Source organism: Aphelocoma coerulescens, chromosome 8 (assembly GCF_041296385.1).
Source record: "Aphelocoma coerulescens isolate FSJ_1873_10779 chromosome 8, UR_Acoe_1.0, whole genome shotgun sequence".
Lineage (NCBI taxonomy): Eukaryota > Metazoa > Chordata > Aves > Passeriformes > Corvidae > Aphelocoma > Aphelocoma coerulescens.
The window spans coordinates 25,377,920-25,405,500 of NC_091022.1; the positions used below are offsets into that span (position 1 = coordinate 25,377,920).

The 27,581-nt window shown below is 45.1% G+C and overlaps 1 protein-coding gene across 1 annotated transcript in view; it reads right to left on the bottom strand.

Moving 5' to 3' along the window:
- Positions 1 to 6,608, bottom strand: part of TRABD2B (TraB domain containing 2B) — a 276,678-nt gene extending 270,070 nt beyond the window's left edge. The window contains exons 1-2 of the mRNA XM_069023357.1: positions 6,328 to 6,608; positions 5,355 to 5,915 (exon numbers count right to left, since the gene is read on the bottom strand). Of these exons, the coding sequence (XP_068879458.1) occupies positions 5,355 to 5,915; positions 6,328 to 6,435 (669 nt within the window). The 5' untranslated portion in view covers positions 6,436 to 6,608. The remainder of the gene's footprint in view (positions 1 to 5,354; positions 5,916 to 6,327) is intronic.
- Between the last annotated feature and the right edge of the window lie 20,973 nt (positions 6,609 to 27,581).

The window sequence follows — 27,581 nt, forward strand, 5'->3', positions numbered from 1 at the left end:
CTTTCAAGGCCCATCTTATAAAGATGTAATTCCTGCCTAATACCAGTCACAAGCAACACCCATAATTCTGCAAATAAATCAACCAGCAGAATCCTCCAGACCTACTCGTGGGAGGCAGGTACACCTGCCTTGGGCTTGGATGTTACCAAGCGAGGTGTGAAGGATCAGAGGGAAAGGAAGGGCTCATACCTGACCTGTTGTACAAACACTTCTGGCAGTTATATACACAATAAATACAACAGATGAATTGCCAGCTGCCCCTCGAGCCATCATTAGCGACTGGCTGCTTGCTTAATAGGCACCAAATGCCTGGGTGAGCCTTCCAAAGGGCTGTGGGGCAGGAGCACACAGTCACTGGCTGTGCAGAGCAACACCTACAGGTGGGTACAGCTATAAAACGTCAGCTGCTGATCCTTTCAGGTGTTACTGCCACTGCTGGAGTTTTAATACCTGCATAGTTTCATCCTCAACAGTTCCCCTGGTGAAGACATAAAGCAGCTCCCACTAGTATTTAAAGGCAGTTAAATGGAAGGATTTCTATTTCTGCTGTATGAATTTCTACCCCGAGGTTAATTTTGCTGGGGGAATTTGTTTACCCTGGGGCACAAGAGGGTGAAGGGAGTGATAGCTTAACAAAAGCCAGCAAGCTGAAAACTATGTGCACTATGTATAGCTATGTGTAATCAAACCCTTTAACAACATTTCTTTCACAAACATTCAGCAGTCAAAACAGGTGATGCTGTTTTTGATGACTCTGCTCTCTTCATGAAGCCTGAAATTCTCTAAAAGCAAGAAGGTGCCATTTCTACTATGCAAAAGGCACTTTTATTTCAAAAATTAAAAAAAAAAAACAGTGTTACTCCTTCATATAAACTATACAGACTATCAAAAGTCAGCTAGCTCTGAAACTGAACCCTTTAATTCAGTTTAGAAAACTATGATCCCAGATCTTTCATTATAACAAACAAGTAAATTTCCCTTGGAAGTCAGTTACACTGGTCCTGTCAGCTTAGAGAACCCCAGCTTTGTGATCACAGAAATGTTTCATTTTTCAAGGAGACAGGGCAGATTGAGCAGAGAGTCCAGGATGTGGCCCTGTGTGTGTATCACTGTGTATATTACTGTTTTGCCACTGAAGGTCCAGCTTCGAGGCTGCAGAGCTGTCAGTGACCAAACATGATGGACCACCCATCGGCCTTTTATTAACCAGCACTTGTTCCCCCCTCTAATCTTATCACCAGAGTAATCAAAGCTGCCATGTCCTAGGGTTTGATGGAACAGCAGGACCTGGGAAATGAAGACTGATTTTGTTAACAAAGTCATTCCTGCCCCATGATTGCTGTCTCATTGGTAGAAAGCGGGGAGATGAGGTTTATTTGTGCAGAGAATGAGGCGGCAAAGAAATGAAAGGGGGAGAATGGTGAAGTGTGAAGTTTAATCTGGCACAGTCTGAGGTTTCTTTCTTTGAGGCAGTCTCTGATCCAATCAACACTGGTTTGATATTTAACATCTCCCCCTGCAGTCGGAAATGATAGCAGCCGGAGGAGACCAGAGTCGGGGCTTCCCGAACAGCCAAGGGGGAGAAAAGGAGGTGCTGGCAGCTCCCCACCAGCCTCACAGCTTCCCCACCAACAGGCTGGCATGAAGCTGGACCCTGACACAAAATTTTCCCTATGAATCTTGGAATTCAGGGCATCTGCAATGAGCTGAATGCAGACTGTCCCTGAGGAGAGCAAGCTCGGGATGGGATGGGAGAGGGATTTTAGTTCTAATGCACAGGAAGGGCTATGAACACCGTCTGGGACTGGGGATCCTGCTGAGAAACAGGATCAAACACAAGCAAGGGATGCCACCCACCTCCCCAGTGAACAGCAGTTTGGGTAGAGGAGTAAGACCTTCCCCTTGCTGACGGTACAGACCTTCAGTGGGGACACACTGCAATCACTCCAGGGTGATGGGGGTCCCATGACAGCCCTGGGTCATCAGGGAGGATGCAACAGACCTGAGCAGCTGCAGGAGTCATCATCTAAGTTCTCCTTCCTCCAACAACAGCCTGGGGGGAGCTTCCCATCATTGATCCACATGAGGGTCCCAAAGAAGAGAGAAAAGTTAGCCCTATCCCCAGCTGGCCCTCAGAAGGCACATGGATGAGTGCTCACAGACAGTCCTGGCTGCAGGGCCTGTGCCAGGATTCCACGAGAAGGTCTGGAACGCCATCTGCCCCTCACCAGTCCTCAGTCCTGGCCAACTTGATTTTGCCCTTTTCTGGCCACTCTCTACATAAATAGCAGTGCTGTCAGACAGACTTGTCTGCTTCCTCCTCTTCACTTGCCTCAGCTCTTTCTGTTCCCACCTTCCATGAAAACCCTGAAACTTCAAATACAAGGAGCAGTGAAATTTCAACCTGACCCAAACCTGCTATGAATTCCCCTGCATCCAGGCTCCCAACACAGCCTTCTGCTGTGATTCCGACACCTTGACACCAGCTCTGCCATAGCCAGTGCCTGGACTTTGAGTGACCAGCAGCTGCCAGAGACCCAGGAGGTGGGATAACAATCCCCCCCCGGGATCCAAGCAGGAGAGCAGCCAGTCAGGGGGAAGCAGGAGGATGGGAGTGATGTGGCAAAGCAGCAGGAAACACTGTGCAGAGATCTCAGGGGGAGCACAGCATCAAACTACAAAGTTTCGGGGTTTACAACAGAAAACAATGCTCCCTGCTCTACCTGCAGGAGCTGGCTCTCCCGGAAGCACCTAATTATATGAGCCACCCTAATCTTTTTATCCGGCTAAGACAATCAACATTTCAAAGCCACGCACAGAACGTTTCAAAGATCGTTCCTGGTCAAAAATGCAAGTGTATCCACTTTCTTTCAGAGCAGATCAAAACCAAGTACCACACCGGGACCACTCCTAGATTTCCTCCTCCTCACGGTATCAGATTAACAGATTTGGTGTATGTAGTCAGATTAAATATTTGCAGTAGCACAAAGCTGCCTTTGAGGGGAAGAACTAGGGAAAAAAAAGCTTTGTCTTTTTTTTTTAATTTGCTTAGGGCAAAAATACTGGACTTTGGGGATGTGGGAAACAAAAGCATTGACATGATTCAGCAAGGCACAGTCTTAAAACCTGAATTCTGAATGCAGAAATAATGTGCAGTATTCCTGTAATAGTAATGCTGAAAACAGGTAAAAAACCACTGATGCCCTTAGCAGGTTTGGGACTGTAACTTATCACAGATGTTCTCATCAAACTGTGCAAACACCCTGCAAGACAAAAGCTGCTCAATTTCTGATTTCCATTTTAGTGTGTTTTAATTATGTGTTGCTTAAGGAAGGCTCCAAGACCTGGAATTGGGAGGTGAAACCTTGCAATAGTAATCCACTCCACTAAATTAGCACAGTAATACACCAAGCAGTAGGACTGCTAGACGGTGTGATAACATTACAAATTACTATTGTTAAACAACTAGCCAGGTGTCAGGATGCATGAAATCTAGAGGAAGCAAGAAAATAAATACCTGGTTTGTTTTGTTTAATTTTGTCTCCTGTTGTTCTGGTGGCCCTGTTCCCAGAAAAAGCTTCAATCTAGGAAGAAATCCTCCTGAACACACATCTATTTCAGCAACTTTGTCAATTCTCTCTAACAATTAAAATGGAATGCATTTTTTTAAACAGCACAAATGTTTTGCACAAATGACCGTCTTTTACTTGCCAATAGCAGTAATACCTTTGCTGCTCTTTTTTAGATTATTTTTGGAGCAAAATGAATGGGAAATTTTTGTTTCTATTTAAAATTTGGAGAGAAACACAATTATGGTAAGGGCAGCAGTGAGTTTTGTACTCTGTCCCTTTTCCTTTCTCTGTTGCTCACTCTCTCTAAAGAGAAAAAAATGTAGTATGATTCACATTTAAAAGGCTTCCAAGTGGTACATTTTTAACCAAGTGCTTTCATGTGCTTGATTCTCACTGCCATTTTTAACCTAATACAACCAAACACTATTGGACGTCTGGAATGGTTAATTATTTTTACCTCACCTTAAAGAAGGGGTTCAACAGAGAGGATAGGCACTTAAACCTTTCAGACAGAACAGCGTAAAACGAATTCCTTGGTTTGGATGTGTGTTAATTAATGCAAGGGTCCTGAGGGGCTTTATTTTAATTATTTTTGTTGATAAACAAGAAAATTCATTCAAAAGTGCTTGCAACAATCTCCTCTGAAGGCTGTATGTAAAGACTCCTAGTTAAAATACTGGGTGAACCAAATGTTACTGAAAGCCAGACTTTTTCCCCTTAAAATAGTTCCCACCGGACTTCAGGGGAGCAGGGGGTGAAGGCACTCTAAGGACATTTTAATCACACTAAAGATCAGTCCTTTAATCCTTATTCCCACATCACTAAGATTTTTTTTTTGTCAAAGTAGGACAGTAAAATAAGGCTGGAAATAGACCGATCCAAAACGAATGAGGAAAAGCAGGTTAAAAATGAAATATCATAGCAGTAACTGACACCACCTTAAATCTCCCCTGGATTATTTGTTTTCTTCCACACACATTCATTTCCTCAATTTCTAGTAAATCTCATTTCACATAAACAGTTCCACAAAGCAAAGTCAATAGCTGTTACTGTGCTCCTGATTAATCCACTGAAATGAAATAGATCTCATGGCTTAGTATTTGGTTGTTTAAAGCTAAATCCACTGAAAGAATTCCGGAGTCCAGTTACACCAATAACTTTTGTTTCTTAGCCTACATCTTTTTCTTTCTGCTGAAATTTACCTGTTCTAAAGTGAAATAAACCCATGCATATTGCACACTTAATTTCCCCCAGTACAAGGACAACATGAGTCACTTTGTTTTGACCCAGAGTGACCACTATAAAGACGAGTGACAGTTTGCATGTACTTAAATCAATTTGAACAATGTCGAAATTTCTGTTTTCATTGTTCATGCTTCATCCTCTTCCTGACAAGTACCACAGAGCTGCTTTACTTCAAAACAAACAAACAAACAAAAAAAGCACTTTTTACCCAGCTCCGGGACAGGATAGGAAGCATGGAAATTTCCCTCACAAGAGGCAAGCAAGCAGACACACACATTCACACCCCGGACATTTGCCTCTCAAATAAATTATACACATGATCCACATGCAGCGCTCGCCACGCACATCACAGGGTTTCTGCAGGCAGCGCTGGTCAGTGTGACAGCAAACAGGCAGCCCACCACAAAAGCTGCTGAGGCCCATGAGCGACCACCCCGCTGCAGCAGGCTTGGGGTTCACCCCCACCAACTGATCAATGAGCAAGGAGAACGGCCCCCACATCCTGGGATAACACATGAGGCCCAGAAGCCTCCTTACCTGGGAGAAGTTGAGCCCGTTCAGTGGGTGACACTGCTCCTCCACCCGTTCCACCGCACCCGTCTTCTTCTTCATCCTCTCGGCCTCTTGGGCGAGGTAGAGATCGAGCACCGGCACCCCTCTGGAGCGGATGTCCGTCTCCGTCAAGGAGTTTACCATAAGCATCACCCAGACGGGCCTCTTGCGCTCCCAGTTCCCGGCGATGGCGTTGAAGAGGTAGTCGGCATAGAGCCCTTTGCCTCGCTGGTCCGGGGTCATCCAGTGGGGCAGCATCAGCTTGATGTAGTCCAGGTGGCGTTTTAGGCGGCGGTACAACTCCCGGGGCAGCACGTCCTGCAGGTTCTCCCCGTGGGGCAGCATCTGGCAGCTGGCCAGCCCCGAGATGGTGTAAGGGTCCGTGAGGTCCAGCTCGAAGTAGACGCTGGAGCTGGCGTGGAAGGCGGCCTTGGAGTTGTCAGGGATGAAGTCCCAAACTCGCGTGTAGGGCACGTGGATGGTGCCGAAGAGATAGGCGGGGGGGTCACGGCGAATGGTCCAGAGGAAAGAGTTGAGCTCTCCTTGCTGCGGGGAAGATAGAGGGGCTGGTCAGCGATGGAGGAGCAGAAGGGTAGGAAATAGTGATGCCACCCTCGGGGCTGCCCGCAGGGCAGGAGGAGCGGGGGTCCCGCTTCTCCATCTCCTCGCACAAGCCCCACGCGGGCTCGCAGTAAGCAAAGCCGACGGGTACCATGAGGCCCGCGTGGGGTTGGGTCCCGCCGTGACCCCCCGCTCGCCCCCGCATCCCCCGGCCCCGCTCCAGCCCCGGGCCCCTCCACGGGGGACCCGCGGGGCAGCGCCGCCACACCTGCGGGGCCGGGGGGGTCCCTCCGCGCGCCCCCGGCCCGCCCGCGCCCCGCGGCCCCCGCGCACCCCGCGGACACGCGCGCATCCCCCGCGGGCCGGCGCGCCCCCGGCCCGGCCCGGCCCGGCTCACCGAGCGGGGCAGGTCGCACTGCCCCGTGTCCATCTGCTCCCGCCGGGCCGCGGCGTCGGGCAGGAACCCCCCGAAGACGAAGCAGATCAGCGTCAGGTTGAGTTGCATCCCGCTTCCTCTCGGTCTCCTCTCTCTCCTTCCCAGATGAGCCTTTTTGGATTTCTAGGATCTTTTTTTTTTTTTTTTTTCCCTCCCCCTTCTCCTGCTCTTCCCCTTTTTTTTTTTTTTTTTAGCCTTTTTTTTTTTTTATTCAAACAAACTTTGCCAGTCCCATCTGCATCTGACAAGTGCAGGGGGAAGGACTGGCCGCCCCCTCCCTCCCATGCTCTCCCCCCTCCCGCCCTTTCCCACCCCCACCCCCTCTGGCTCCGGGCTTGTCAGAGGCGCTGGATGCTTTGGGGAGGACGGTTCTCATCGCCAGCCTCCGCCATGCTTTGGTGTTGCAGAGCGGAGACGCTCCTTCCCGCCCCGCCGCTTTGGGAGGAGGTTGGGAGGAGAGGGGCGGAGGGGGGGGGGGGAGAGAGAGTGAGGGGAGAGCAGCCAGAAAATAAAAAAAGTTTAAAACCAAGATTTTTTTTACTTTTTTTCTTTAATTCGGCGGCCGAGAAGGGGCTCCCGCGGCGCCTTGCTAAAGGCGGGCGGTGCTCGGCGGGGTGGCGGCGGCCCCCGCACCCCGGCCCCGCTCCGCGCTCCCCGCTCCGGAGGCCGGACGCGCGCGCCGGCGGAAAGTTCCGCGCAGCCGCCCGGGCCCGCCCGCGCCTCCCGCCGCCAGCGGCCGCCGCCAGGGGGCGATGGCGCCCCAGCGGCCGCCGCGGCTGAGGGGCGGCGGCGCTCCCCCCTCGCCCGCCCGGCCCGCGGCACCTGCGCGGCGCGTCCCGCTCGTTAAACACCAAACCGAGAGGTTCCGACAGCCCCAAACTCAGTAAATGTGACAGAGTCAGTCCGGCGGGGCTTGTCACGGGCAGGAACCGAGGGCAGCCGGCTCCCCGGGGGATGCCCTGCGGCGCCCCCGCTCAGCTCTCGCCGGCTGCGCTGACCCGCGCGGTCACGACGTGCCCGGCTTTGCTTTCCGCGGCCCCTCCGCGCCCGGCGTGGAGGACAGGGGCACGGCGCGGGCAGCACCATACCCCGTACCTCAGCTGTCCTCACCGGGACCCCCGCCTCCTCAGCCTCACAGGAGGATGGAAGGAAGGAAACTTGTGTCGTTTAAAACGCGCATCGTTAGCGATCCAGCTTCCACTTGGACCGAAAAGCCTCAGCAACTCGACCTGAGGGGATTCTTGGTGACGGGAGCACTTCCAGGGTCCCTGAGGGTCTGGAACCCTCTCTGGAGGTCGTTGCAGAAGGCATTTGAGTTCAGCAGCTGCAACTCACACCACCTGCCGTGTGTTTAAAGGGTTTCAGAGCAGAGGACAGGCTGACAATGCCTGTCACCGTCAGATGCAAGAACTCCTGCATCTCCAGATCCATTCTGGGCGGGGATGGGAGTCAGGGCGCCGGACAGAGCCCATTCTCCTTGCAGGACACTGCCCAGCCCAGGGTATCTCCCTCATCCTGCTGTGTGCAGCAGACCCAATTTGTATCCGGGATTTCCCATCACCTCCCCGACTGCAAACCCTTTCCAAAACCGGGAAGTTCCTCACTGTATTGACAATGATCAAAACTACCAAAATTTACATGATGAAACACAGTCATTACTATTATGATGCATTGTGCTTGCTCTGGCAAAACTCAGAGTGGAGCCAGCAGAGTTTTGCCAATGACAGTGACAAGACTCAGGCCCACCTGGATGTAAACGTGGCTTCCTGAGAGCCCGTGGAGACTGTGAGGGACACCAGTTGCTGTGGTGACTGATGGACAAAAGCAGCCACACAGATTACTGAGAGGCACTTCGGAACCACTGTGTGTGCATCCCCTGCACACTGCTCCTGGCAAGAGCAGTTCACCAGTGTCAGAACCAGCAGCTCCTTTCTAAGTGATGACGCTCATCCTCTTCTCTCTCTTCCCACATCTCCCAGACAGGTAAAAATCAGGCGGAATAGGGGACTGTTTTTTCTTCATTGTGTTTCTAGTTCTTGAATATTTCAAATAAATATTTCATTTTCTGGTTCCACCCTGAGAGATATGGTTCAGATAAGGGAAAAATAGAGAAGGACAGAGAGGCAGAAGGTTTTTTAGCACATAGGGTGTCCCATTGCTGCGGCACAGGATGGTCCAGTGAGACAACCGAGTTATGGCCACACTGGGTGCTGGTGGCCTGGAGTCACCTGTGGCTCTGTACTGTTGGGATAGGGAGTGGCAGCAGTGTGTGTGTGTTGCTTTGTAGGCAGTGAGTTCTCACATGGCCTCCCCACCAGCTTGCTTCCCTGGCATTGCTGGTGTGATGGCACAATCCCACAGGGACCGGGAGGGCAGGGCCTGGCTTCACGTACCCACGCCATCTTTCTCTCTGCAGCAGCCCCACCTTCCTCTCAAGTGTGCCTCAGCACTCGTTCTCAGCCCACCCATCCCAAACATGCAGGGTCACTGTTGGTGACAACACCTGAAATGAAGGTCCAGAGCAGGAAAGCTTGTACAGCCCATGTCCCAGCAGATATCACACGACGAGGGCTAAGTAGAGTCACAACACAGGATCCTGTTGCTTTTCCCTAAGCTGCTACAAACCTTTTAAAAGCTACAGGCTTGATGCTGTCCTGACACTGTAACACAGAGCTGCATTTGCTCCAGCTGGATCAAACTCTCCTTGCATTCAGCAAGTGCCACTTCCTAAGTGGCATGGCTGCACTTGCCTGGCGTAATTGCTTTGACATGGTCTACCCTTTCTCTAGCTCCTTCCCAAATGCCTTCCAAAGCAGTGAGAGAACAGAGGGGCCTCGTCAGGAGGCTGGTGTGGACATCAGGAGTGACATGACCCAGCATCTCATGCCCTGGAGAAGACGCCTGGGAGGTCTGTGAGGAGGTGAGGCCCTGCTCGGAGCTGGGCGCTGTGCTGTGAGGGAGGCGATTGCCCTCATTGATAGCGGACATATCAAAGCACTCAGGGCAAGAATAAACAAACATCTTTGGCACTGTGCTCATCTTCCATGAGCCAAAAGGCAGGTGTGTGTGTGTGTGTGTGTGTGTGTGTGAGGATAGCAAGTTTTCCAGCCGTTTCCCTGAACTCAGCCCTGATGTTGCAAGAACTGTCTAGCTCTGAAAACACGGCCTCGCCTTGATTTATGCTGCTTGTGGGTAAGATGACTAAGAAGAAGGGGAAAAAAAAAAAGAGCAGAACAGGAACAGAAATCCCAGTGGAAGCACGATGAGGGTGTGTACGGATTTGGTGGGACAGTCAGGTTGGGGAAACTGCAGCCAGAGCTTCAGGCAGTAGGAAGAGGAGACCACAAAACCACATGATGTGTGTGATGATGTTCCACCTAAGATACAAAAGCATGCCACAAGTTTTATGAAGGCAACTCTTTGGTAACAGTAAAGAAATTAATTCTTTTGCGAAATTGTAGCATTTTTTTCTCCTTCAGATGAGTTCCATATGTGCTTGTGATTTTTTACTTTTAAACACAGCAGTTTAGAACAAATCTTAAGTAACATTTAGCCTGCTTCTAAAGTAAATATTTACAAAAACATTAAATAATGGTGCTGATCTCTGGAAAATGTGTATTGCTCCCTACCTGCTACTGTTTTGTCCCTATCTGGAGTAATAGAGAAGCTTTGTAATAAAGCCCAAGGCTGTAAAAGCAGTATAACAGTGTGATTAGAAGTAATCAGATGGAAAATACTGACTGTTAAAGACTGTGAAGAGATAAGAGGGCTAAGCTGCAAAGGGAAGGTTATGTTATTTTGGTTTAACAAATTTTAAGAAAATTAATAAGGGAATTGGCTTTTAATCTTACAAAAGCTGTATTATTTTTGTGGAAGCATAATAAATAGTTTTAGCTGTTATTTATGTCATGTATCATTTTCAAAGAACCTTACTAAATAAATATTAATCATTTCACCAACCACTTAAAGGCAACCACTTTTAGGGGTGCGGTGAGGCAACAACTTACCAAGTGAGTTGTGCTAAAACAGGACATGAAGACAGCCAGATTCAATAAGGAGCTCGTGTGGGTATAAAAAATATTTGTGGAGGCTTTAACAATATCTTTAATGATGCAAAATAAACCCCCATGGAATAGAGGGTAAATTTCTTTGTCAATGAGAAGCTTGCATTGGAACTTGTAATTACAGCGAGTTTCCAACAGGTAAAGGAGATGATTAGATTTGAGAGAAAACAGCTTGAGAGGGATCAGTGTTTGCATGCGGGGAAGCGTAACATTTTTTTTTAAGAACATGCTCCTCTCCATTCCCTTTCCTCACAGGAAACGCACCATATTGCTGGCCTGTGATGTATCAGTATTTCCCTGTCTCCACCATGGTGTACTTTCTTTTGAAGGCACCCAGTGGATTTCAGTCTGTGCATTTCTCACAACCTTCCTGCAACAAGGAGCTCTGCTGGCCAGTGACTCTCCCCAAACCTGTCCCATGTCAAAACTGGAAGAGTAAGAACCCAGCTTTTCCTTCTTCCATGAATGAAGCTGAAAGTGTCTTCTGCTCCTGCCAGAGATGGCAGATGAGATTCAATCTTCTCGTATGCTGCAGATCACAGAACAATTTAGATTGGAAGGAACTTCCTGAGGTCTCTGGTCCAACCACTCTGAGCATGGTTGATTTCAATATTAGATCATGCTGCTGAAATCCAATTAAAGATGCTAATTAGATTTCTTTATTCTTATACACAGGTGGCATTCTCTGTAGCTGTCCTGGACTCAAAAAAGTATGGAGCCTAAAGCAGTTGCACCGCTAGCTGTCATGCCATGACTTGTTATTTGCTGTGACACCTGTGCTGTGATATGTCTGGCAAATACATTTTCCTGCAGAAGATTGATTTTGATGTTGTAGTCACATAAAACATCATTGCTCAGTCATGCAATTCATGATTTGAAACATGCAGTTGTCAGAGGAACAAGCCTCCACTACTTAAGGCTGTCACGTTGAAACTGCTGAATTATCACCACTGTTTTAATGTTTCACATCTTTTTTTTAAAGTGTGTTGCAAGCAATACAATGTAGCCACTGTAGTCAGTCTTACAGTTCCTTGCCTGTTTGTCCTCCTGTGTCCAATTCAGTGTCTTTTGTCTCAGTGTAGCAAAAACAACCAATCTAGTTCTTGAAGAAAATCCCTTCTCAATCATGACATCCTCCCTCCTAAGAACGAGGTATGAATTTTGCAGACCAACCAGCATTAATAGCTTGTATTACATTTTGCAAAGTCTCACCTTGTGCTGTGGCCTCTGCAATGACAGACCACATCCTGCCTGAGACTAGGCGTGTAAATAGCTGAAGAAAAACTTTCCCAGTGTCAGACTCTGGAATGCATTCTGCCTCTGTATAAAGTTTAGTCTGCACTTGTGTATGTATGTAATATTACCTATGCACACCTCTAAGAAGGTGTATGTAGCTCTGTGTGTGTTTGTATATATTACTGCATTCATGCACACACACATCTATCTATATATTTATATGTCTATATATCTATATATTTATATATCGATATATCTATATATCTATAATCGATATATCGATATATCTATATATCTATATATCTATGTATCTATGTATCTATATATCTGTATATATGCATACATACACACAAGATCATGGGATAGGTCAGTACTGTTAATGCTCCCTTATATGCTTTTCAGTTCTCTTTCCCATCCTCTCAAAAATATTCTGAATTTTAGCCCATGGAGGCAGAAGCCTGTCCTTCTCTGATGTCCTACCACAAGTGTGGTGGATCCTGGCTTTTCAAGATCTTCTGTCTGCACCTTAAGCAGAACATTACTGTTCCATTCCTAAAGCATATTAAATCAGAGTGAAAAAAAAAGATCTGAAAGCAGCTCATCCACCTGAACAGAAGTAATCTCCCTGCTTCATAGAGAAGGCTGTAGCTGTTTCCATAGCACAATAGATTATCTCCTTGAGGCTTAATAAGCAAAGAGATTTCTTCCTGTTCAGCATAGTTCAGCGTGCAGTTCCAGAAGCTCCACTTAATTTCATAAACAGTTGAAGCCTCTTTCGTGTTTGGAGAATTATTAGGAGTTCAGCTGCTCAAGAGTCCTCTAAATGCTCCCCTCTTTATTGTCATTCACTCTATTTTCTTTTCCTGGTTTCTAGATTGCCATTGATTTATGCAACCTGGGTATCACATTATGTTCATTGGCGTTTATTAATGAGAAGCCTCAGAGGGTTTTTTAAGTGGGATGAGTCTTTATTATAAGGCAGCTAAACCAGCCCTCCAAGACAGCACTTCTGAAAGAGGAGTCTCTGTGTCTTTGGCCTAACCTGGAACAGAATATTCCAAGCAAATGCAATAATGTTGTGTATATGTCTGAAGTAGCTCATTTATTAACAGCATTCCTATTCCAGTGGCTTGGAACACATAACAGACATGCAAAATGTGCCAATATTTTGGTAATTTGGTGTAAAAACTGCTGCTTTTTTATTTTGGAGCTGGTAGAATATGGCTCACATTTGTTGTGTGTGTGTGGGCCTGCTCCTTATTAAACTCGTGGTCCTTTTTTCCAGTAACCACTTCAGTGCTGTGAATCAACATAACCAGTTCAGAAAAACACCATCTGTCAATTGGATAAACAAAAGTCTAGTTAGCTGGAAGTTTAATAGATCACAAAGTCTCACCAGGTCCATTTTTATGTTAATAAATTCCACCATGGAATATTTTCTGATGTCACATGGTAAAAGTACCCCAAATAAATAGCAGCTGAAGCATTTTCCATTATTTATCACAGTGTTTTGTGAGCTTAACGATAGAAATTGGTCAGGATCTGAACTTCCCTAATCTCAGAATGCCATCTGAGTGTGTATATTGGGTTTCATGAATCTCAGACAAGTAGATTTAGAAGGGATCTCATCTAGCCTGACCAGAGCTGGGTCAGGTGGACTGCCACTATCCCAACCAGATGTGCATCTCACTTAGGAGTGGAGGCTGGAGGTAGCACTCTGTAATAGCCACTGACTTAATTTCATCCATCCTGTGCCATGCATTCTTTTGGTTACTGCTTTTTAATAGTGGTCCAGCACAAAGCTGTTGCTCCTCTGGACAGGTGTGCAAATACTTAGTGAGACCTTCCAAGTTATCCTGAGTCCCTTAAAAAGGATGAATAACAGATTTGCCTACAAAGTTATAAAATTACTTCTGAGTAAGACTAAGGAGGAGAACTCTGCTTTAGTGCTAGTGGTGCTGAGAGACCCTGAGGCTTGAAGTTCATGCCAGCACTGCAGCAATGCTTTTGCAGGGTCATCATAGGGATGGTCTTCTCTCTGGATTTCAACACAGCCTGTGACAGTGTTTCCTGATAAAAGGGCTATGGGGATGCTGCTGCCAGTACGTGCTACCCTCTCACAGCCTTCTAGGGCACCTGCTGCAGGAGAAATCTGGCTGCCTCCTTTTGTGAGAAATCTGGTTGTGGTTATCAGAAGGGAATCCTACCCATCTCTATGCTGTATCCCCTGTCCTCTCCCCCAGGAGGAAAATGATAGGGAGCTTTTTCAATACCTATATTTTTCTTGTAACACTGCCAGTTCCCTGTCCAAATCACGATTTTGTCCTGGTTTTAGGAAGTCTGAGGTGAGGAGCAGTGCATATCTATGTTGTACACCCACATACTTTGTGTGGAGTCCTGCTGCTTTCTGTTGCCTGGAAACAACTTATGTTGGTTTGAGTAGAACATGTAAATGCACTTAATCATGTGGAAGAAGCTTTGACATTTCAGATCATAGTAATCTTCCCCTTTCCTTCCTCATGTGCAACTCAAAGTGGCTTACACATTTGAGATCCAGCTGTGCATGCTTGGATCTGTGATACTCAGGCCATACTTTGAAGCTACTCCTGCCCTGAAATCACACTGTGTATATCCATTATAAGCTGTAGGGAAGAATTATTCAAATAAAACCTGATGCTAAAGCACATCACAACTTTCCTATCTCTTCTTACATATCTTCTGATTATTGCAGAACTATAAAGCTCTTCTGTTGTTTCTTAGAAACAAATTTAAAATAGTCCCAGCAATCCTTCTGGACCTGAGAAAAAATAAGCATTTCACACTATGGCAAGTCCCTGAAATGCCTACAAGGGCTCCTCTGCTGAGCTGTCCTAGGGATACCAAGTTTGCTGTGAACTGGAAGGCTATGGCCAGGTCATCTTTTATTTATGTGGTAGGATCCCATTATCAGTTTATCACAGAGGTTACTGTTTTCAGGGCTTTTTTCAGTGCGCTCTTTTCCAAACATTTTCAGCAGATAAAGAGAAAAAACTGTTTTGGAAGTGTGTCTATAGTGCATGTTGGTTGGTCCCAGTGTGTGTCTAATTACTTTTAGTCTGCCTGCATGAGGAGTTAAGACTCGTCTCTCCTCTTGTTAGCACTGATCATGTGGAAAGCACCGAGAAAGCAGGGAAAAAAGCACCAAAAAAGAGAAATGTCATAATTTGTCAAGCAGAATGAGCTCCCCCGTCTTGTTGGAAACTAGGTTTGTTTTCATGTGGAAGTAGATCTGGCAGGCACTGTGCTTTCTGAGCACATCTTCTTGTTGCATCTCTCTCTATATGTGCCTAGCCCTGTGATGATAACTAGTCTCTAAACATGAAACTGTCTGTATTTCTGTCAAGAGTAGAGAAATATAGCCACAATAAACCTAGAAGTTTGTAGGGTGAAGTAAAAAGAGACACTCTTTTCAGAAGCAAAAAGTTATGACTATTTAAATCTCATTGGGATGATGTTCATTGGGGTCATCAGTCACACTTTTTGTTGTTGTTGCTAACTTACACATGCACGTAGAAACTGCCTTTCATGGGTGAAAAATGTCTTGCTTATTCACAAGCCTTGTAGAAATAAACATCATTTTATATATATCTGTACTGCTGGCAGTGAGGATTTTATTTGTCATGCCATGTGCCAAGCTTTCATTAGTCAAAGTGTGAAAAATCCCATTTGCTGTGTTTTGGAGAGTTCCCATTGGAAGCATTTAGAGAGCAATTCATTGATCTTTCAGTAACTGGAAAGGAGAAGGGATCCCCCTGGGCACTGGCCAAAAACATGGGACTCAGGGGTCCTGCTTTAGTCCTCAACTTTGTAACCCATCCTCTTTTTGACTTTGAGCAAATTGCTTCATCTGTCCACATCTTGAATCCCCAGTGACAAGGATCAGGCTTTCAAGTCATAAATTTGTTCAGTAGCATAAACTTAATATCTCAGATACTAATATGGTGGTAACCACACGGTCAGACTCTTTGAGCTAAGTAAGTTTGATAAATGGAGGCAAGTCTGGGTCTCAGCATAAGTTTTGGAGAAGCTCCAGAGCACAAACAGCATGACTCTTTGATTTCACTCTACACTGTCACAAAAAACCAAGCATACTTTTCTGCACACTTGGATCTCTGCCGCTGCTGAAGTCCAGATCCTGCTCTCTTAATCCCAAGCCTACCTCATTTGGGGGTTTATACAGGGAGGTAAGATCCCTGTGGTGTCCTCTCTGAATGAGGTCACTGTGAAGATAGTAAAGAATCATGGAATAAGTAGAGCTGCCAAGGAAATGGCTTTGGCTTGATGGATTTAACTTTGTGAAGCTGTGCGTATACCCATGAATCTGTAAACTGAAGAGTTTGAGGTCCTGCTCCTACTTGTGCTGGTGAACTGTCTCTACTGCCCCTATTCCTCTGTGTAAAATAGGAAGAGCCTAAAAGCCAGCATGAGTAAGATCAAACTCAGCTTATTCAGATGGAAAGTATTGCTCTAGCTCCCTGAGAGTTTGCTTTCTGTTTTTTTAGGAATGGGGTTGCCAAGTTCTGGACAGAATTTACAGAACAAATCTCTTGGCATTGTAATTCATTGCAGAGGAGACCTAAGTTTATCAACTGAATTATAGTTGATGGAGCCTTACATCAATTCTTTGAGTGTCCTTTTGGCTTCTTTTTATGTTCCTTCTCCGCCCTCATCAAGATGCTCAATGAAAGACTTAAATCTATTTTCACTTTCTTTAGAGGCACCGACGATAAAGCAAAAGAAATATTATTCTTTCTGAGTAGTAAATTTATAGCAAGCAATAACAAATCCATGAGAATTTATATGGCCTTTTTCCAGAGAAACCAAGGATTTGAATCCATATACTGAAAAATATATGTATATCTATTCTGGTGTTTAAAGAGCTGTGAGAAATCCTTTTCTTAAGTGAAATGAGAGAAAAGTCTCCCAAATCACCTATGACTGTCCTTTTAAAGCCTGAGTGTTGTAAGACGTTTAAAACTTTATGAAGACTTTCTCATGCTTTTAGCTCCCTGACATATCTAAGAGGATGCAGGTATGAGAAAAATGAAAACATTGTAGCATCAAACAGCCAAGCTTCCATTATCCATGTGTGGGACAATGTGACTGAAGGCTCAGTGTCCATGTCTGCCTGTGGAGATAAGGACTAGAAGCCTGTCCACATCTTCCCCTGAAGGAGCCATGGAAGATGGCAAGATACTCCCTTTGAACTGGAACCATGCCAGTGTTCCTAAAACCGAAGTGCCCCAGTCTCCTGCAGCCTCTGTTCATTATCTGCTGGTAGCTGTCACCTTGCTGCCGTTCTCTCAGCCAGCTCCCCACAAAAAGCACTGTGCTCTCTCCTCCCAGGAAGCCCTGTGTTCAGTAGCTAAACACTCTGTTGGAGTTCTTTTGCTCTTTCCGTTCTCCTCCGTTGCTTCTCTTGTGATTTGGTCATGTTGGAGGATAAATGAGGTATCAGTATCAAACCAGCCTGGACCCCACTGAGGTTTCTTCCTCTAGTCTTGGATTTGAACTCTCTGTTCTGAGAAGCCCTCTCAAGAATGACTGCCCATTACAGTGTCTTGCTTGCTTGGACAGCTCAGGTCTCCGTGGCTCAGTGGTGAAGGGAACCTACCACATTTCTAGATGGGCATTTCCCAGGCTGCCTGCTAGGGCACAGTTGGGGATCATGTGCCTGCAGAGCTTGCTTTAATATTGCTGGCAAATCCCTCCATGTCCTCACCAGTCCTCATTTGACTACGCATGTGGAAGTCTTCAGACATGTCTGCAGTCAGATGCTTGCCGTGTTTTCAATCAACACAATTCAGTTTTAAATTATAGCTCTAAGAGCTTTTCAGGCTGTGCCGACAAGCCTGATCCTTAAAAAAAAAAAAAAAAAACAAACAGCAAACAACCGAGCTCCAAACCAGTGTGATTTGAGAAGAACGGAGGGAAAGTGACATCCATTCTGGGAAGGAAGAAGAAAGAAAAACAAAATCTGGCACCCTGGTCTGTGTTAGCTCTAACGATGCATCTCCGTGTGCTTCATGTCCTTTGGTAACTGCCCTTTCTGTGCCACGTCGTGGATCGTCAGATGAGGAGGCTTGGCCCAAAATAAACGCCAGGCTGCTTTTCATCTCGGGGATTTGTTTGTGCCAAGCGAACAAAGTGACTTCTTTGTGGCTGTTTGCATTTGTCGTTCCAAGTTGTCTGAGCGCTGGGTTATAAATACACACCACCGATTGATAGCCTCAATATGTCCAGTCGGACGATTTGTGCGTGCTGGCAAGGAAAGCATTTGGCTTGCCTTAATTATTTTTGTTTTAATACTTTTTTAAAATGCTTGATATAAATCAAAGATACTGTAAATATAGCACAGGAGGAGTGGGTTCCTTCCTTACCCATATTTTAGACTGAGTTTCTGTCCAACGATTTTTGGTAAATTTTGTTTCATATGTGTATTCTTTGCAGTAATGTATGTAAAGGAGTGACGTCAAGCTGCGTGTGTCATTTAATATTATTGACATTTTAAATGCAGAAATAAAATGAAGTCAGGATTTTATCAATTTGCCTCCTCTTAGAGGAGATGCAAGGTACGAGAGGAACATGAAAGGCTGAGTTGTTCTGAGCTCTTCCTTGGGAGTGCTCATGGTAAGCCAAGACCTGCTGTCCTGGGCCTGTGACAACAAGGCCCCTTAATCACCGGTGACTCTGAGCAGCCTGAGCTAAACCCTGAGTCTGGGGGACTTTCAGCCAAATCCTGACTCCTTCATCAAGGAATGTTCAGCCTTCTAGACTTGCTTTATTTCTGCGCCCACCCCCAACCCCTACCGCTGAAAAACAATGCTGGTGAAAAATGCCTCTTTGGGAATTTAATTTGCATGGAAAACATTTTATTTTTGTATCCAAATCTTCCAGTCTCTGTAGGTTTTCCATTTGCTTTCAGAAAAGACACTTTTTCACTGTTTTTCTCATCCAAAATTCTTATTAAGAAACCGAATGCTTTTACCAAAAATGGGCATCTTTTCCTTCTCCTTTACCCCCTTCTTCATTCACAACATCCCCAGACCCCTAAAAACAGGCTAAATTAAAGAAAGCACATTTCTCTTTAAAAAAATTCCCATGGAATTGATTTTGTTGTGGTTAATGTCTGCTTTGTCTGTGTTCTGTCTGGGGCTGGAAGAAAATTCCTTGAAACATTATCAGACAGTGCATCTCTACAGCCCAAATGAGGTTCTAAACATCTCATTTATTCATTTATATGATAATCTAGTAACCATAATTGCAGTCACTGGCTTATTTGCAATTTGTATATTGAAGCAGTTGTGCACGGTCATTTGAAAACTGGATCCCTTTTCAAAGGTCTCAGTCTCACACATTTCAGGAAAAATGTGCTTATTGGATGCAGTGAGATGCTGTGTGTTATTACATATACATGCATATGTATTTCTTTACTAATAATCACATATCTATATAGAAAATATGTGCATGTGGTTGGAAGTGAAAAATCACAAGATCTTGTGCCTGGTTTTAGTTTTGCTTTGAACCAAGCTTTTCCAGGGTGACCTGGAAACAATGTCCATGCAGAGCAGGAGGCAAATAGACCCAAGGCAATTTTACACAGTGATGAGTCAGTTTCGCTCTCAGGTTCTGGTGCAAAAGGAGAATATGGGGCCGTGTCCATGCGTGGCAGCGTGGGAAGGTATGTGCTGGATCTGCATGGACTGAACTGGCCAGCATCAGTCTGTTCCAGACAGTCTAGTAGTGAACGATCTTTCACAGAGTCTGGTTCACACTGAAAAAGCACGAAAGAAAATAGACCTGTGGGTCTGTGTCCCTTCATAAATCTGGTTTGCAGGAGTGGGCTTCTTACTTGCACTTATTCCTGTGTGTGTAAGTTAAGGGGCGAGTAATATAAATTGCAGCCTAATTTTTTCTTTGAAGCCATTAACACCCACCCACAAGCAACAGGAAACAGACTTCAACTTTAATTAGTACCAACACATTCAAAATTCCCCCTATATTTGCCTTCAAGTGCAGCAAAGCAGCTTCAAAGCTAAAAGCTTCTTCACTTTCTAAGTAATAATGAGGTATTAATGAGGCAATTAGGGGCTTGTAAACATGGTGTCAAAGAGATATGAACTAATCACCAGCCACAGGAAGAAGACAGATCCCTCTGACTTCAGTGCTCTGTGCTCTCCCTAGGCCCCTGAGGCATTCTGTGCTTGTAAACTAATCCACAAAAATGTTCTAGATTAATTCAAAACACTATCCTCTTTTTAATTCCCTGACTGTCTTCGGGCTTGTTTCTGAATAGATGCTCTGTGTGAAGGCTTTTAAATACGCACTTTTGTTATTGCAATAAAACCCAGATTGAAGTTCTCTTGCTCTAAGCTGTCAATTTATATTTGGTTCTCTTCTTAGATACATATGAAATACTTCTAAATAATTTGTTAGAGTATTTATTCCAGTTTATTTCCTTTTAGGCTATTTAATTAAATAAAATAAAGCATGTAATTTAATTACAACTGACAAACACCACTTTTTTTTTTGCCCCTAGAATTTGAAATGTTTGCATTGAAAATGAAGGATTAAACACACCAGTTAAATCTTGGAGTGATGCAGAGAGGGCAGGGACAAGCATTTCCCCTCACAGATTTGTTAGCTTGAATGCTGGACTGGGATTAGGACAATCTGATTTTATGAGAGTTGCTTTTTCGATTCTCATTTCAATTCTCATTTGTAGCAACTGAGTTCAGTCTCATCTAGCTAATGCTGAAATCAACCCGTCGTGCTGCTTTCTGTTGCTAAAGGAAAGCTCACAGCAGGCTTACCCACAGTAAGATATCAAATGTTGTTCTGCTGTTGTGATAGATTTTGAGGTTATCCCTATTAGAAAACCATAAAAATCATGGAATGATTTGCATTGGAAAGAACCTTAAAGATCATCTTGTTCCAGCCCCACTACCATGGGCAGGGCCACCTTCCACTAGACCAGGTTGCTCAAAGTTCCATCCAGCCTGGCCTTGAGTGCTTCCAGGGATAGGGCATCCACAGCTTCTCTGGACAGCATGTGTCAGTGTCTCACCACCCTCACAGGGGAGATTTTTTTCTTAATGACGCCAAAGAATTTTGTATTTTCTAAGTGCAAGTGGAGAAAAAAAAAAAAGAAAAATCCCTTTACAATATAAAAAATGTCACAGATATTCACATGACTCTAGACAGTGAAGCTTTAGGAAAAGCATAGACTGAAGAATTTCATAAGCTGGGAGCAAACACATCATCACAACATCCCTGATATCTACACTCCGGATGTTCACGTGACAGTTGAAATTCTGACCTCTTTGCTTCCTTCAAATTATCTCCACAGATGGTATTGCTCCACAACTGGAAGTACTACTGCTTTGAGAGAGCATTTTTGGATATGGCATGTTGTCTCCTGGAGATTAGTGTGAAACTCCATATCCTTTCTCTATGTGATCTCATTACAGTCAGCTCTCTAGGGGTGAAAAGTGAGTTCACTAAACCAACTTATTGTGAAAAAATATTGTGAAACATAACACATTGTGGTTTGAACCTGCATTCTCACAGGTATATGGTGGAAATCACTTGGTTGGAGTCAGTAATGTGTGTTAAGCTCTCAGAAGTAAAAACAGAATGGAGGCCCTAATAGTTTTTCCTACATCAGGAATTTGATCTAATCCACAGGAAAATTGTACATGAGTTCAACAATCCAGCACTTTGCCTAGTAGTGTGCAGCTCATTATAACTCTGGAATTGTCCCTCAACAGACCAGTCAAAAATGGTCTCCAAACATTTCTGAGAAGAATTCTTACAAAGATGATGGTGGTGAATCATGTCTGCAAATATGAAAGCCAGTACTGGCATCTCCAGAAATTCAGTTTATTGTTTGAATTTTCAGCAGCATTTTCTTCTGGACATTACTCACCTCTCATAGCAGCTGGTTATTGTTGCAGTAGAGATTAACGAGCGTTCAATGCTGTCACAATTGGCTCTTCTAGAGGTTAGCTTGCAGAACTTCATCAAGTGTCTCCTTCACCTAAGCCCATCTAATTTATGGCTGGTTTAGAAAATTCCAGAATTTATTAAAACATTTGCACATTGAAGAATCAGCCTCCCCCAGTGGTCCTGTGCAGTCTAATAATGTCTCTCCCCTCAATATTGACTCTTGCAAAGCTTTAGCTTGTACTTGGATATGACCAAATCTTTTTTTTTCTGGATATGAGATTTTGTTACAGCATCTCTGGCCAAGCAAAGCAGCCCTCGGGTATCCCATTGTGTTTGTGGCAGGTTTTGGGGAAGACACCACACCTTCCAGGCTGCGTGTACATTCCCAGACCACAAGCACACACACTCCTGGCTTTCACCCAGAGCTTTGTGCCTCGGAGCTCATAGCTACATGAAGATTTTGGTGTGTGGTTGTAGGGCCAGGAAGGTTGACACTTGGGTGAAGATTTCATCAGCTCTCATTAAGCAAACACACATAGGCCAGTGTCACGGTCTTTCCAGTATTTCTTTCCTCAAGCACAAGAGCCATCAGTATCTGTGATACTGTTAGGAAGAGACCACAGCTACAGACATCAGCTGCAAACACATCTTGGGTGGTTCCTCCCAGGCAGACAAAGTGCCTGAAACCTCTGACTCCTACTTCAAGTTGAAAGGAGTTTGGGACTGGTGACCCTAAATGCAGCTGGTCAGTAAATCACAGCTCTGGCCCAGAGTCCCAGAGAGGAGGGAACCCCCGGCATCCTGCGTGAGTGCATGGAGCAGAGGCCGAGGTGTGGGAGGGGGACAGCCCCAGCATTCCCATTTCAATGTGTGAGACAGCAGACCTGCCTTGTCAGCTCAGAGCTGTAGTGCTTGGGACATTGCCTCTCCTTCACCTCTTTCCTTCCTCTCCTCCTGTGTTAATCCTACATAACTCTCTCTGCTCTTTCCATCTGGGCGGGGATCTTAAAAGACCCCTACAGTTCGGCAGGGCCTCTCCTGTTTGTGTGTAATAATACAGGATGGCTGGACCATTAACACCTTCTCTGAGCACAGCATGTTAGAGCTGCAACATTTTCCAGCTTGGGCTCCTTTGCCAAAGGGTATTGTGTGTGCACGCTCAACTTTTCTTTTAAAATCCCAGATAGGGTTTTCTTTTCTCTCTTCCTTCCAGGTTGTGTGTGTTTTTGCTATCGGTATCCATGGGACTTTTCCTCTTGTGTTTCCTTTAGAGGTAACAGAGTCTGGGGTTGGGTTTTTTTGTTTCTTCTCCTTCTCCCCACCAAACCACGGGTTCTGGGAGGGTGGTAACTGAGAAGGAGAGGTTGAGTGAGTCTGTGGAGTGATAAGTGAACCCTTACATGGAGCACTTTGTTTTGAGGTCATTAGTTCAAAGAGAACTGAAGTGACGTCTGCAGGGTTCTGCCATCTGAGAGCTGGGAGCTGGGTTTCCATCACAAAAACATGGTGCAGGCAGGTTACTAGGGACTTATGACCGAGTTGGATTCCCTGGAATATAATAGAGAGTTACCACTGAAACCTTTTTCAAAGTTGAGACATTCCTAGTAGCTCTGTCACATACATACTTTTGAGGATCTAAGAAGGGCCAGCTCAAATCCCAGCTGTGCCTCCTAGATTAGCAACTCAAGAGTAAGGGAGAGGAGCTTTGTAAAGAAGGTAAGGCAAGTAAAGAAAATGAGATTTCACTCCAGGGACACAACTTCATGCATTGACATGAATGTATTGTAAGCATATAAACAAAGCTCTGTGACCAAGAGATACATGGCAAAGAATGACTTGTAAGTGCATATGAAGTTGGTCTGAAATCCAGAGAAGCAGTGAGCAAAAAGCAGTTTGAGGGGGAGGGATCTCTACAACAGCAGAGGTGTCTGCTCCTTCCCTTCATGTGAACCTCCTGCCAGCAAAACTGACAGGAGGAACTTCAGATGGACCAGGATGTGTCTTGTGGTTAGTGACAACCCAGCTTTGTTTCTAAGTGGATAGGAACATCTTTCTAAGAAGATTTTACTGTCTGCATGTAGCTTTCTGAGGTGAAATCTTGCCCCACCAAAACCAAGAGTCATTCTCCTCAGCTGGGTGGGGACAGGAGTTCTGTCTCCTGCCTTAAGTAATGAAAATGACACAAGCAACTGGGATAGGCCAAAAGCATGTGTAATATAACACTAGTGAGAGAGAGCAGTTGCCACGAGTGATTTTGTCACCTGCACTGAAGAGTGCTGGAGATGATGTGACCAGAAATAGGTCAGGCCAGTGACCTTCCACCTGAGCTTGGGCCTGCCCTAAATCACACAAATTGCTGTGGGAGCTGTAAACCTGGAGCACTGCTGACTGTGAGGTGAGCCATGAGCTAAGGTGTGGAACACCATCGATGACTCTCTCATGAGTGGAGAGTCTCTCAAGGATCTCCTTGTGTCAGAATGGTCACCTGAGACACAGTGAGAAATGACCAGTGCCACTTAAGAAATTTGTTCCCTTTCTTCCCTGGGCTCCGCAGAGGTTGTTGCTGAACTGCTGGCATTTTCCATGCTGCAGTTCCCTGGCATAGGAACGTGTTAACAGTCTGTTTAGCTGGTCTTTGTAGACTACAAGATTTGTGTATGCATATGCTCTGAGAGATTTGTCAGAGCCTTTCCTGGAATGGGGTGCTGATTAGCCAGGGTCTTCTAAGAGCTCGTAATGGAAATCAATATAATGGTTGTTATAACTAATGATAACAAAGTCAAGAATGGAAACAAAAAGCTTCAGAGCACAGTGTCCTTTGATTTTGAGGCTTTTTAAGGGGAGCAGAAAAGAATTATTTGAGGACATAATAAAGGAACCCCCTTCCTTTCATAGAACTCCTCCTGGGAAAAATATTTTATTGAGAGAGGGTATGTTAGCCAAAGCAAGACATAAATATTTTACTTATTAGAGCACAGGCTGTTTCTCTTCTCGTTGGCTCCTTTGCCAAGGCTGGCCTCAGACAGAAATTTGCAGTGTCCATTTCTGTACTGTGTGGAGGGGGAACCGGAGGCATGGAGACCCAGGCCATGGACTGAAAACCTGCCAAAAAAAAGAAAAAAAAAGCTTTTGTTAGAGAAATTGTCTTGCTCATAAAATGTGACATTTGCATGGCAGTTGCCAAGATTGTTTTTTTCTTCATAAACAGGGGTTTGGAGCAAAGACGTGGAAAGCGCACTGTGGATGGAATTGGGCAAAGGTATCAGATCTCAGCAGTCAACTTGACAACAAAACTAATTACCGTGTGAGGGCAGAGCACATACTGCCACCTTTCTAATACACAATGCCCTGTGTGAGTTCTCTGATGTCTAATAGGGCTTAGGCTGAGCATGATTTCTCTCCTTGGGAGAGCTAATAAGATTTCATTCCCTTCTACCTGACTATTTCCACAAGGTGTGGAGAAATGTGGCATCACTGAGCTCTCGTTGCACTTCATTGTGTCAGATAATCTTCAAAAAGGAGAGAGACAGGAAGGCAGAGATACTCAGGCAGCTGAACTCATACAACACCTGAAATTATAGGTGCATTTCCTTCCCCTTAGAGCTGTTCGATGACTTTTAAAATCTATCAAGGAAAATACCTGTAAGTCTCCATCTCAGAGTGTCCTTATACTGGAGATTATGAGAACCTGAGTGCAGGGGGCAGTTGCTGAGAGAAGCAGGGCTGTATATCTTTCATATGCTGCCTCCTCTAGCATGAGTGTCTGGTTCTGAGCACAGATGCATCCATGGTGACAGTTTTTGTCTTCTTATACCCAGTTTTTTAAGGATGCTGTCTGCACTGGTAGTTTATGGCAGATAAGGTCCAAGGAAAAGTATAAAGACAAGACAGATGATATCTATAGTTCCCCAAGGTGTTCTTTCTCAGCCTCTGGAAAATTGTCCTTCAGAGATATTGAGCCAGAAGTGGTGTCTGTTGTGTTTTGGCACCTCTGCAATTGATTTTTCTTCTATGCTTTTGTCTAAGTTTTGAGCCCGTGTAAAGGGCTGGCACATGCCAGAGAGCTCCAGAGTTTAACAACCTCTGTGACTGTGTAAAAAACCTCCCTCCCCTCTTCTGCTCTGTACACACCTCCGGCTTACTCTGGCTGGCTCTTGGAAGCCACCTCCTCTTGGAATTCACAAAGTGCTGTCCATCCCTCACTGCTCACACAATTCTCCCTCGGGTTTTATAGGGCTTGAGTGTATCTGTTTTCTTTTCTACCCTCAAGCATCGTAGTGCATTCTCACACAAAAGTTCTCCAGCCATTTTCTCCCATATCTCCTATTCCAATTTTACTGTGTTCTTGGATATATTCAGTGAAAAAACATGGATAAAAACTGCCAGTTTCCCAGGGCCAAGCCAACGGTTGTTTGGCTTGTAGCATCACTTAGAGAAGTTTAGCATTTGTTCCATGCTTGAATTCTTACTGGTAAGCTGAAAGAGGGCAAGAAAAGGTGATCCAGAACCTGATATGGCTGGTTTCTGCTCTATCATGTTAACTCTCCAGCTGCACTGTCTGGAATGAAAGCAGGTTCAATTGAATTAGAAGTGGAGAAAGTTTGTCAGTGAGTTGGCAGATAAATTTTCCTTACACCATGGAAACAGATATGGTAGGAGAAATCCTTGCCAGTCAGTGTGCATTCTCTCCAGCTCTCTCTGCCAGTGAGAAGATACAGCAAAAGCCAACTTTTTGTTTGCCTGGTATTGCATTGTGAATCTGCTTAGCCACATATTCATCCCCTGGTCTGTGAATGCTTTTCAGATTGAGTATCTGTTGGTGAAAATAGTTCAGAGGTGACGGGTTTATGTTTAACCCCTGGAAACTGTTTTCAAAAAGCTTTTTTTGCAAATGCTGGCTTTTGTAGCCCCCTTTTTCCTACCCAGGGAATTCAGTCTGGGTACAGGGTATCTGCAAGGGGTTTGCAAAAGGTTACGCTCCAAATCTGAGCATGTGTTTTTATGAAATGCGTGAATAGCTTTGACCACACTGAGGAAAAATACTCTCTGTAAAACTTAAGCCATTGCAAGGCAAGCTGTGAAGCTGGAAATGTGGTGCTGTCAAGAAAAAAGAGTTCCTACAGTCTTCCAAGGTGAAATCCTAGCCTTCATCTAACTATACAAAGCTGGTGGCAGATTTCCCAGATTTGAACAGGCCATGATTTCACCTACAGTTGTCATGCACTGCAGGGGCTGAATTGGACTGGACAGAGTTAACTCTGATGTCATCCAGGCAGTGGGATTTTTCCCAGTGTTTTCTGCATGTGGGTCTAGGAACTTGGTATTGAATTAGAATCTGTCTAGGAGGAGTGCTGGTAATTGCAGAAACAAATCCCAGGGGTTGCCATTTAATCTACAAGCTCAGTTTTGTTTCAATTAGCTGTAAAGTTGGCAATGAGCACAAATGGGTAACCATGAAATGAAAGCTCCTCCAGTGAACACTGTGTCCACAAACTCTCCAAATTGCTGACTCTCATTAGAAAGCAAAAGGAGGGGAGAAAATAAAACCACAAACAGTGAGATCCAATTATGGTCTTTCTTCTTTGTTCTTCCACCATCTGGAAATGGCTGGTTTGTGTTCTAGAACAGGAGCATGTTCTAGACCTGGCTGTACAGTCACTCTGCAGCAATGTCCTCTGTCTGGACTGAAAGAGACAGAGTGCTAAGATTTCATTTACATGTGGCAGTGGAGCTTGCCTGTTTCTTTGCTCAGGATTTCTGTGCCCACTCAGGCCTGACAGCAGATTGTGCTGTTCCCACGTGTGGAATCAGTTTCAAAACAGAACCTAAGCCAGTTAATATTGTGTCCAGCTTCCTCCAAAGAGCAGAGCCTACCCTCAGCATATTTGAAGATGTAAGATCTGAGAGCTCTTCCCCAGTGGCATTTAC